A 13,188-nucleotide genomic window follows, 5' to 3' on the forward strand; every position below is an offset into this window, starting at 1 on the left:
TCACATGACACATCACATGACACATCACATGACACTGACCTGGCTGCTGTCATGAACTTTACAAAGCTTTTCCAATTGTTTCTATAACACTTCTTCAAATCAAAGTGCTCATCAAATTTCTGTTCTGAAAACTATAGAGTAAAGGATGTGTTGTTTGTAGTGAATTCCTGCTGTATCATTCCTCCATTGCTGACGGAGGTACTATGTAGGTTGTGGAATACACCGAGAGGGGCCCTCTGTCTGTGTACTCACCAAGCTTGTTTTTGGAGAACTCCTGTTCATACATGGCAAACTTGCGAGGGTGATCCAGAATGTGGAACTTCTTCAGCAGAGCTGCTACAACTTCCTTCGTAGTCGTCTCACTGGAAAAATATCATTCTCACATAAGTAACTGTTAGAACTTGATGGTGCCTTGGGGCACGTAGAGCATTATATATACCTGGACACATCTATGGACTTGATGGTGTCTACGGGGCATGTAGAGCATAATTTAGATATATACCTGGACATGTGTATGGACTTGGTGTCTCGGGGCATGTAGAACACTGTTTAGACATACACCTGGACACATGACATATACCTTGACACATGTATGGACTTGATAATGTCTCGGGGCACATAGAACGTTATTTAGATATATACCTGGACACGTGTACGGACTTGATGGTGTCTCGGGGCACGTAGAACGTTATTTAGATATATACCTGGACACATGTACAGACTTGATGGTGTCTCGGGGCACGTAGAACATTATTTAGATATATACCTGGACACATGTATGGACTTGATGGTGTCTCGGGGCACGTAGAACATTATTTAGATATATACCTGGACACATGTACAGACTTGATGGTGTCTCGGGGCACGTAGAACATTATTTAGATATATACCTGGACACATGTATGGACTTGATGGTGTCTCGGGGCATGTAGAACATTATTTAGATATATACCTGGACACATGTATGGACTTGATGGTGTCTCGGGGCACGTAGAACGTTATTTAGATATATACCTGGACACATGTATGGACTTGATGGTGTCTCGATGAGGAACACTATTAAGTTATATACCTGGACACATGTATGGACTTGATGGTGTCTCGGGGCACGTAGAACGTTATTTAGATATATACCTGGACACATGTATGGACTTGATGGTGTCTCGATGAGGAACACTATTAAAGGTCACATGCAACCAAATAATCAAACATAATAAAAACACAATTATCACTTCTTCATGACATAATATGCATTGCTGATTATGAAAAAACAAATAAACAAAATTATAAGCGTATAATCGCAAATCAAAAGTGCAATATTTTGTACTTCGGTTTACTTCCCAAGAAACGAAGCAGCCGGGATACCGAACCCAGTCAGAGCGGGTGGGTGTGCACTCAAGTGTAACGGCTGGTTCATTAGCAGATGCCTCCTTCACGGCTCATTGTGTGTGTATATATAGAGATGTTGGGTTTTGTAAATACATGCTCATTTTTTGTGTATAACATTTTGCAATCAACAGACATCATAACATGTCATGTGTTCAAGTATCACACCTGCCTGTCTGTGTAATTACATAATGTGACAGAGACCGAACTCGGGCCATAAATCAATGCGTTTTGTTTATGGTGTATAGCCTGATTGGTGTTAAGTTCAAATTGCATGTGGTCAGTGATCGCAGTTGTGTATTGAATATTGTCATTAGCAGACAGGCAGGCAGACACACAGGTGTCAATAAAACAAGACATTGAGTTTTGTCTGTGACAGCGACATATCTATATCACAGTTAGAAATTGTGTCAACGCTCAATAATGACATTGCTTTTAAGTATCGAACTGAGAAAGTGACTCGGTAAGAAGAACGTGTGGTGAAATAGACAAATGAAATTATATAAACAGTTTATTTACTGTCATAACATATAAAAGCTCGCCTGTGAGATATCAACAAAACATTATGAAAATTGCTCACACCAAAGCCTTCACCGAGTATTCACCAGACAGCCCGCTTCCAAGTTGCGCGAACCTATTTCACTGCGCACGTGCTATGAGCGCAGCCCAGCTGTTGAAACCCGTATTCCCCAGAAAAGTCTGGGGAAAATTAGTGAAACGTTTGAACTCCGATTTCGCGCGTTTTTTTCCATCGCGTTATTTTTCAACTTTATAAGTTGAATTTGCATTTTTGACGCTTTGTTTCGGTAAGTCCATACCGAAAGGTATTAGAATCTGCAAAGTTGTGTTTTACGTTGCATGTGACCTTTAAGTTATATACCTGGACACATGTATGGACTTGATGGTGTCTCAATGTAGAACACTATTAAGTTATATACCTGGACACATGTATGGACTTGATGGTGTCTCGGGGCATGTAGAACGTTATTTAGATATATACCTGGACACATGTATGGACTTGATGGTGTCTCGATGAGGAACACTATTAAGTTATATACCTGGACACATGTATGGACTTGATGGTGTCTCGGGGCACGTAGAACGTTATTTAGATATATACCTGGACACATGTATGGACTTGATGGTGTCTCGATGAGGAACACTATTAAGTTATATACCTGGACACATGTATGGACTTGATGGTGTCTCAATGTAGAACACTATTAAGTTATATACCTGGACACATGTATGGACTTGATGGTTCTCAATGTAGAACACTATTAAGTTATATACCTGGACACATGTATGGACTTGATGGTGTCTCAATGTAGAACACTATTAAGTTATATACCTGGACACATGTATGGACTTGATGGTGTCTCGATGAGGAACACTATAAAGTTATATACCTGGACACATGTATGGACTTGATGGTGTCTCGGGGCATGTAGAACATTATTTAGATATATACCTGGACACATGTATGGACTTGATGGTGTCTCGGGGCACGTAGAACGTTATTTAGATATATACCTGGACACATGTATGGACTTGATGGTGTCTCGATGAGGAACACTATTAAGAACACTATTAAGTTATATACCTGGACACATGTATGGACTTGATGGTGTCTCAATGTAGAACACTATTAAGTTATATACCTGGACACATGTATGGACTTGATGGTGTCTCGGGGCATGTAGAACATTATTTAGATATATACCTGGACACATGTATGGACTTGATGGTGTCTCGATGAGGAACACTATTAAGTTATATACCTGGACACATGTATGGACTTGATGGTGTCTCAATGTAGAACACTATTCAGTTATATACCTGGACACATGTATGGACTTGATGGTGTCTCAATGTAGAACACTATAAAGTTATATACCTGGACACATGTATGGACTTGATGGTGTCTGGATGTAGAACACTATTAAGTTATATACCTGGATACATGTATGGACTTGATGGTGTCTCGATGTAGAACACTATTAAGTTATATACCTGGACACATGTATGGACTTGATGGTGTCTCGGGGCATGTAGAAGGAGACCGACTGTGTGTTCTGCTCGATGATGTGCTCCTTGGTGAGCAGGTCATAGATGGACGGCGGCCTCATGCTCAGCGACATGGTGATTGGCCTGATGAGGTTCAGCGTCACCTTGATGAAGCCTTGGAATGCTTCTCCCGTCTCCCCCTGCAATACCAACATTGAAGATCCATGTCAAGTACCTGATAAAAGTCACTCTAAAACTGCTCAAATTTTCATCTGTAATATCAGTGTATGAAATAAGGCCCGTCCGACCGCCTGAGACGGGTTAGATTTCAGACAGACGGTTTAGATTTCCAGCTAGCCAGGCCGATGGTCTGGTAAAAGATTTAAGATGTTATATACATCTGAGTCATATCTTGGTGTCTGGTCTGGTTAAATCCATTTTGGACTGGTCAAATTTTGAAGTTACCAGCCCTGATGTCTGACTGGAATTTGGCTTATTTCATACACTGGACATATTTGATGCACACATCTATTTCTCTAGATCACAAAAAAGATCGAGCGAGCATGTGAGTGAGTGAGTGTAACCTTTTCATTACATCACAGTGTCAGGTTCAAGGATGAGAGCCGTGTGTAATGCAGATAGTAGCTGTTGAACCACTTCTGTGATACTCTCACAACTGACAAATCATAATCTGACAGCTTGAATAGCAGCAGGATTCAATGATCACCGGATCCTGGGCACCTTAATGGTAACAGTTTATATACCTTAGCTCAATGTGGCCCCATACTACCCAAAAAGCAACACTGTACTTGTTGCATAGCCTAGTTTTGGTCGTGAAAGGAGTATTCCTAAAGCTGTCAAAACTCATAAAATTGCCACTTATTTAACAGTTAGTTTCTAGTATGGATTTTAGAAAAAACTGAATAATATATCCACAATCACTCCCCAAAAGTTTTTATAACCATTGATGTCTTGACTTTCTTCTCTCCCTTGTCTCACCGTTAATTCAAACTCTGATCCAGGCACCAAGTGATTATATTCTGCAATCTTTCTTCTCAATTCATCCCGATTGAGCGTTGCCTGGCTTGGCATTTTGGGAAGTTTCTCATCGGGAATCGTCCCTGACCGGTATCCACTGTCTGTCTCGTCCTTCTCCTAGAAACAATGCACATGATTAGTGCTTGGACTAGAAACAATACACATGATTAGTGCTTGGACTAGAACTAATCCTGTAATCCTTCCACTTCTTCTCATAGTATACTAAGCACTGATACACAAACTCATTATTACAGTTTTCCATGATTTAAGAGGAGCTACTTTGCCTTCCGTTTCCATGACGATAAGTAATACACATGACCATATTTGGGCTTATGCTGCTGATCTAACAGATGGTACTACTTCTCACATAAAATTATGAAATCTCAAAATTTGGGTTATTTATTGTCACACACAGCAATATTCCAGCTGTATGAATGTAGTATGTAAATAATTGAGTCTAGACCTAACAGTCCAGTGATTCACATCAAGAGCATCATTCTATGCAAATGAGATGTGATCACATGCATCGACCTTGTGAGTGAGCTTGACCATCTTGCTCACCTCTTACGTAAGACATTTAGGACAAATAACTCTAAATGTCTATATTCAATGTCTTCTATGCTACAGATAAATCACAAGACAGAGATATTGTGAGTTATTCATGCCCTTCCAGACTGATGAGATATATTTCATATTGACCAGCTCAATACACAGACCCACTTAGTGAACATTGTGAGGGCTAATTCCCATCCCGCCACTCGCAAACTGATCACATGGATTTTGTCAAAATGATAAAACACTCAAACACATGACATGAGAAAGGACAACAGTAATTCCATCATTTAACTTAAACATGACATTCTGTACAATTACCAACATCAATGGAGATTATGTAGAAACACAGATATATAACACGATACATCACGTTTTGAAAACATCATGCACAATAAACAACAAGGTGAGGTGTGATGTGTTGTCACGGCAACAGACATGCAATATGATCGCTAACCTGTATGAACTACTTGAAGTAACTATCAACAATATTTGTAATATAAAACACATCAACACACACAAACATAGAAACATGATAAACCATATCTGTAGTTGGCCTCTAACCAGGTCTCCATTACGTGTCGACATCCACGGTGTAGTCTGGCAGTGAACATGCATGCTTGTACGCCAAACGACCCCGCCCCAACAATCTCTTGTAGGAAAAGGGTGGGAACACTTAATTATTTATTTGGGTTGTTACTGCTGATGTATCAGCTTGGTACAGCTAGCTTAGGTTTACAACACCAAGTAAATATGAAAGCTTTTAAACAGCTCGGGAACCGAACCGTCACTGATGCAACAGTTTGATTAATGACAAGGTAAGATTCTATCAACATTTGTTCTGCTGGAAATAATGGTTTTGAAATTATTTTTGCATTAGCTTTAGTTTTTAAAATTCTTTTTAATTGGTGATATGAAGTGAGACTGAAAAAACTATTCTGATAAAATGACATTTCCTGAAAAGATTTGGCCTGACGATGAAATCTTTGAATTCTCACGACAGAGGGGTTATAGTTATTTTCAAAATATCTTTAAACAAATTATTAAATGATTATTTAATTACATTTCACATTTATTACCCACCAAACAAAAAGGGATTAATGTACCACCTTAGTAACAGTTTCTAGGCCACAACCACTTGCTGAACTGTCCACTGCTAGACTAACCAGCTGTCACCTATATGCATCAGGTATACAAGATCCAGGTATCGATACAATGAGAGTTGATACTACCATCATTCACAGGAATATTGATACACATAGGGCCATCAGTAAGTGAAACACGCCACGCTACACCAGTTACTGCTTCATCAGATATTATCACAGCACAAAGATCAATTACTCTTCTTTGGATGATGTAATATATTTGTTTTAAATAATGATATGATTATTCAAAATTTAATTGTCGAAGTTTTCATTAAATGCATCATGTTTAAAATCATAGAAATAACTGTGGATGGAATTACTTTGTACTCTAAATCCCATGGGATGCAAAATGTATATCGATTTGAAGCCTTAAAACTAACTCTATTTCAGCTTTTCACAAAATTTACTGTTTGCCATACAAATATTACTGTTTTGTCCCAGGGCTCAACAAAAACATATTTGATGAACAACAGGAAAGTTCTATTGATATGCAACTTCTTTAATATTAATATGAGCTCACATTAATATTAAAGAAGTTGTATATCCATAGAACTCTCCTCGTTCATCACACAAACTCTTAAATGCTACTCAAAGAAGTTGTCCTATTTGATCTCTTGTTGGTACAGTTGTCACTCAGTGAGCTCCAGTTTTATGTCTGGGACCCTCCAAAGGTATAACTAAGAGTCCCCTGAACTCATAAATACAAGGGGGAGGAAAGTCCCTGATAATATTCCCCCTAATATATCATTGGACAATAAAGTGTGGAATTTGTTGTCACTGTGATGTTTAATTTCCAAAATCATGTAATGATTTTAGTTTCTGTCTATTGAAATATAATGAAGTAAAGGTGTTACCAGGACTACTTCGATTCATTTCAACAGGCAGAAATTAAAGTTACCAAAATTTTAAATTATTTAATTTTGAACTAAACTACTCAATATGCAAAACCTATGAGTTGATTAAGTTCAAGAAGTTCTCCCTCACTCACTCACTGCTCCCACCATTCACTGGAGATGGACTGGCGACAGAACACTCAGTGGGCCACCATGGCTGCCAAAGTTTCACCTCGAATCAAGGAAATGCCTCCATTTTAAACTTATGCACATGTGGCAAGATGTTCCACAGTGACAAAATTCCATCCAGGTCACACTGACATTTTCAGCCTATTAGTTTATTCAGAAGTTATGGTTCTTTGTATGAATCCAATATTATCATCATACTCCCTCTCTCGGAAATATCCTCACATCAGAGAGGCACACAATCATATCAGAGGGGTACACAGGTACACAATCATATCGGGGTACACAGGTACACAATCATATCAGGGTACACAGGTACACAATCATATTGGGGTACACAGTTACACAATTATGTCAGGGTACACAGGTACGCAATCATATCAGAGGGGTACACAGGCAAACAATCATATCGGGGTACACAGGTACACAATTATATTGGGGTACACAGGTACACAATTATGTCAGAGGGGTACACAGGTACACAATCATGTCAGAGGGGTACACAGGTACACAATCATATCAGAGGGGTACACAGGTACACAATTATGTCAGAGGGGTACACAGGTACACAATCATATCAGAGGGGTACACAGGCACACAATCATATCGGGGTACACAGGTACACAATCATATCGGGGTACACAGGTACACAATCATGTCAGGTACACAATCATGTCAGGTACACAATCATATCAGTTGGGTACACAGGTACACAATCATGTCAAGGTACACAGGTACACAATCATATCAGAGGGGTACACAGGTACACAATCATGTCAGGGTACACAGGTACACAATCATATCAGCAGGGTACACATGTACACAATCACGTCAGGGTACACAGGTACACAAGCATATCAGAGGGGTACACAGGTACACAATCATGTCAGGGTACACAATCATATCAGATGGGTACACAGGTACACAATCATGTCAGGGTACATAGGTACACAATCATGTCAGGGTACAGATACACTATCATGTCGGTGTACATGGATACACAGTAAGCTGGGTCACACATTGTATTTAACAAGTTCCCTTATGTATGGCGTACCGGGAACCTACTCTGAAATCCCATCAGTGACTGTGGCAGGCTGCCTTTTGAAGCTCCTCTGACTCAACCAGCTAGAGGGTGGTCTTACTCTCCTGGACGTTTTATATGCCCACACCACTACAGTAATGTTGTGACGGTTATAACCCATGTAATCACCCCCTCAGGATCGCACTCAGCGAAGATTGGAATTGAAAATACCATTACCCAAGATGCTACACTACAATTCCCAGCAGTTAATGTTTTCTTGAAGTGAAAGTGAGTGGAGCAAGGGAGGGAGTCTTGTAGACTGATTGTCTTTGTCGCAGTTACGTACATCTTTAGTTATATACATCTTTAATCATGTACATCTTTAGTTATATATATATATACATCTTTAATCATGTACATCTTTAGTTATATATATATACATCTTTAATTATATACATCTCTAGTTATACATACATCTTTAGTTATCATATACATCTTTAGTTATATACATCATTTATTACATACACCTTTAGTTATATACTTCATTTATTACATACATCTTTAGTTATATACTTCATTTATTACATACACCTTTAGTTATATACTTCATTTATTACATACATCTTTAGTTATATACATCATCTTTAATCATACATCTTTAGTTATATACTTCATTTATTACATACATCTTTAGTTATATACTTCATTTATTACATACATCTTTAGTTATATACATCATTTATTACATACATCTTTAGTTATATACTTCATTTATTACATACATCTTACACAAGAATATATTAATTGTGGAGCAAATGTTCAGTTTCAGTAGAAGGTGCTCACAAGATTACTTGCAAAATGGTCTTGAAGTTGGTCAGGGATTGTGGGGACGGAGATTATTGGAACAACATGCTAAATATGGTGATTATGGAAAATCTTTTAACTAATAACTCTGCTTTGAGATATTGAATATTTACCTTTCTTTACATTTATTGCACCCTATTTGAACTTTAACACACGTTATCTACCATTCAAGTATGCAATTCAAAACAATTATCACACTGACATCTACCCTAGCCTCAACTGATACCACAACTAACACACGTCTACCCTAGTCCCCTGTATGTACCGATTTGGTGCGCAACGATATGACTGACGTAACAATACACACATAAATGTCTACCCTGACCCCTTTCTTCGAAAGTGGGGGTATTGTGGACTCAGGGCATATGTATTCTGAGAGTCCATATTTATTCTGAGAGTCCATCAATATTTGCAACATGAAATCAATGATCATGCCCATGTGGGGATGCTTCCGGGTCATTTGATAATAACCACTATGCTTACCGCCCCAATTTGCATGAAATCAATATGTGATACTGCCAATCAATAATGATTATAGAATATGTGTTGCTTTGATTCATTAGAATAATGATTGTAAACACAATGTTTATATTTTAATATGGGATATCATTACAAACTCAGAAAGTTCTTTCCCACAAAAATATTATATTGCGTCCCCAAGGACGCACAGGATTTGAGTTTGGGGGTACTTCATGAAATTTCTGCGTCCAACACACTGGAATCACACTTCCATAATATCCTGAGCCCATCCTCCCAATATAAGACACCATGGAACTCCTGACAGTGAAATGAATCATTCATACAAGGTCATGATAAACAAGCCATACTTCTCGAAAGCTGACAGGAACAATCACATGCATCTTGTCTACAGGACTGAGTTGCTCACAACCTTCTGTCCTCTACAACTCCACAAATACTATTTGGAAAGAAAAAAACACGTGTGCAAAAACCTAAACTGGTACCAAATACTTGCTTTTTTTAATTTTCCTATATGGGATTTCTGCAATAGACAGAAAGATGTGTATTTGGAGAACGTCATGCAACCTGCCTTCCTTTCCATGTGCCCTGGGGCAGGATCATATTACTCAACAGAAAACATCCCATTCATTTAAAAAACAAACACCAGATGGGCCAGATGTTGGAATGCTACTTTTCAAAAAGCATTTAGAAGAGAACAGATAAAGAAAAACTTTAAATTAAAAAATCTTTCCAGGACTTTGAGAGTTTGGAATGTAGTTAAAGCAGAATTGTCTTTTCCTACCTCAAGGGCAGGTCAATTGAGGATAAAAGATCATATTCACAGTTTTTCCTTTATACAAAGATTATTTTCTCCATGTCTCATTTTCGCTTTTTGACATTAGAAATCTGTTTGGATTAATAATGATGTACTGTTTGAATAAAATATCAGAAGAATTTGCTCATCCATCAATTACAACTGTAGTCAGTGCCAAAGCATTTTAAGTCGACTTGCCCAAACACATCCTCGATAATCTCCAGGGTATACGTTATGATAACTCTCCACTATGCCCTGGATGCATCTACGGCTCGGCCCAATGATTTTATTATCTCCCTTGGTTGGATTTTTATCCAATCAGGTGTCTACGCTGGGAAGTTGAGCATACCAATCATAACTCACTTTCGCTTTTTGAATCATCTAACCGATTAAACTTGTCAACACAATAATATATTGTTGCAGATACTCTGAAAGAAGGAGTTCATTGATATATTTTTTTTAAGGTTTCAGACCTGTCAATTTGTCTGTATGTTCCCCCTTCCAAATCTGAGTCGCACTGAGAACAAACTTTGGCGGCTGCGATCGCTATTTTTGTTGACACTGGCAAGCTCGGTTTTAATGGCGGCATATCTGATTGGCTGCTGTGAGAATGCAGAGCCAGCAAAGGGAGGTAATAAAATCATCGGGCCGAGCTGTAGATGCATCCAGGGTATAGTGGAGAGTTATCGTAACGTATACCCTGGACATTATCGAGGATGGCCTAAACATGGCGCTAAGCATAATTTCAGTTGAATTTTATAAGCACTACACTGAACAATTATTACCTGTGCTTATTAGACCAAACAGATTTTTACTAGACTTGGGAGTCGGACAAGCGGCTAAAGCCACAGAAAACTTGTGGATATGTCCAAGAAGCATGTGATACTATCTGCAGACATCAACAATTACTCTAAATAAGATACATTTTCTATATCAGTCAGATTTCTTGATATTTCAGTAAAATTGTGCAACAGTTACTCATAGCTGATCCGCTTTAAGACACTGCCTCCAAGTATTAAGGGATTAGTTGATCAGACACATCAACTAAGCAAGTGCAATTAGTCATATTAGTATTCCATAAATCTTACCTCCGTAGCGACATGTTAGGACTACAGATATTTTACATTAACCAGAAATCAGTGCTCCAACCGCCACATATATCCAACACAGAATATCACAGAGTTGCTTACATTGGTATTGTCTGCTGGCACATCCACGGAATTGTCCACGGGTTGTTCCACCCGCTGGGCCACGCCCGGTACCGACGACGTTGACAGTTGTGCAAGTCTTTGTGAAATATCCTCATTTTGTGAGCTTTGTAACACATTGTTTTTAGATATGCTGGACTTTGGTGAGTTGCGTAGTTTTGGTTGTGATAGTGAGGTCTCTGCTGCACTGCCAGTTTTGGGTGCGTCCTCCCCGTTCGGAGATCCCTGGGACACGGAGGTACAGTCTAATGTCACAGACCCTACACAGTTGTGATGGCAGGTGTACTGGCAGTCTGAAAACAGAGAACAAACGTCAGTGTGTACGAGTGAGTGAGTGAGTTGGGTTTTACGCTGCTTTTAGCAATATTCCAGCAATATCAAGGCAGGGGACACCAGAAATGGGCTTCACATATTGTACCCATGTGGGGAATCGAACTCAGGCTTTCGCTGTGGCGATCAAATGCTTAAACCACCAGGCTACCCCACTACCCCTCTGTGTGTACAAATATGTAAACATGCAATAGAATATGTGAACAAGAAAAGGATATGTTAGAATATGGAAATAAGTAATTATGAGCAAAGAATGTGTCCAACTGCTGTCTATAATTTCTTCTTGTTCTATGCGACACTCTGCAAGTTTCCAACTTTATGATAGCTGCTCACAAAAAATAAAATCAGTCTAGATTTCTCTAAACAATTTTAAGTTTTTACTCAAATTTCAAACTGAATTTGACAATTTGAAACAGCTGAATTTCTAACTCAACTGCATTTCTAAAATGAAAAGCTAAAACAACTCAAGTAAATGTACTAAGCTTAAACTGTCCACTATGTTAGAGTTTAATATCAATTTCAGTTTAATCTGGAAAATGCATTTTCCTGCGTTTTCTCAAATTTGAGTAAAACCGTTAACTTAAGTCAAAACTCAGACTTCAGTTTGTTTCAAGAAATCGGGGCCAGGTCTTAGGCTGTCAAGATATGGGCTTCACACATTGTACCCATGTGGGGAATTGAACCCGGTCCTCGGGAGTGATGAGCAAACGCTTTCACAACTAGGCTACACATAACAGATTCCGATTTTAGAACTGGATAAGGATGTTTTCTACGTAACAGATTGTGATTATCAATCAGAGGTTTCAAATAGCAGTAACATAATGATATGGCTGTTGTTTACAATTTGAAGTTTGTTCATCCATTGTGTGTGAGAGCAAGAGTTGTTTGTGAGGGAACGAGTGAGTGAGTCGGGTTTTAAAATGACTCCTCCTTCAGCCAAACTATTTGATTAGTTGACACGATGACCCAAACTCTATCCTATATGTAAACTTTAGTATAAGATCTACACTTGTCCACAGAACACAATGTAAACAGAAAAGCGGGTTATTCAAACAGTTGTATCTGGACAGCATATATTTGCCTGTATGACATAATGAAGTTGTGTACACACAAAACACACAGTACTACACTAGACAGTTGTAATGGCAACTCTGGCGTTAGCGACGACCTTGAATATTGCATCACAGATGTTACAAACAAACTATGGCTACCAATGCATGTCAGCAATGAGACCAAGTGCAATTCAATTTGTCTTTTAAAACCTCAAGTGACATCCTAATGATATTTACAATAATTATCCCAATAAAATACTAGGTCATTTGGGCAGTGACATTTCAGTGGCTGG

General features: G+C 38.6%; 1 protein-coding gene across 4 annotated transcripts in view; it reads right to left on the minus strand.

Moving 5' to 3' along the window:
- LOC124291908 (ras association domain-containing protein 1-like) overlaps window positions 1–13,188 on the minus strand; it is a 116,775-nt gene that overhangs the window by 8,479 nt on the left and 95,108 nt on the right. For all 4 annotated transcript variants that reach the window (XM_046728979.1, XM_046728980.1, XM_046728978.1 and 1 more), the window contains 4 exons: window positions 11,496–11,806; window positions 4,393–4,548; window positions 3,400–3,593; window positions 253–362 (listed from right to left, as the gene is read on the minus strand). In XM_046728979.1, the coding sequence (XP_046584935.1) occupies window positions 253–362; window positions 3,400–3,593; window positions 4,393–4,548; window positions 11,496–11,806 (771 nt within the window). The remainder of the gene's footprint in view (window positions 1–252; window positions 363–3,399; window positions 3,594–4,392; window positions 4,549–11,495; window positions 11,807–13,188) is intronic.

This window comes from Haliotis rubra, unplaced genomic scaffold (genome assembly GCF_003918875.1).
Source record: "Haliotis rubra isolate DU_JTF1 unplaced genomic scaffold, ASM391887v1 Scf501, whole genome shotgun sequence".
Classification (NCBI taxonomy): domain Eukaryota; kingdom Metazoa; phylum Mollusca; class Gastropoda; order Lepetellida; family Haliotidae; genus Haliotis; species Haliotis rubra.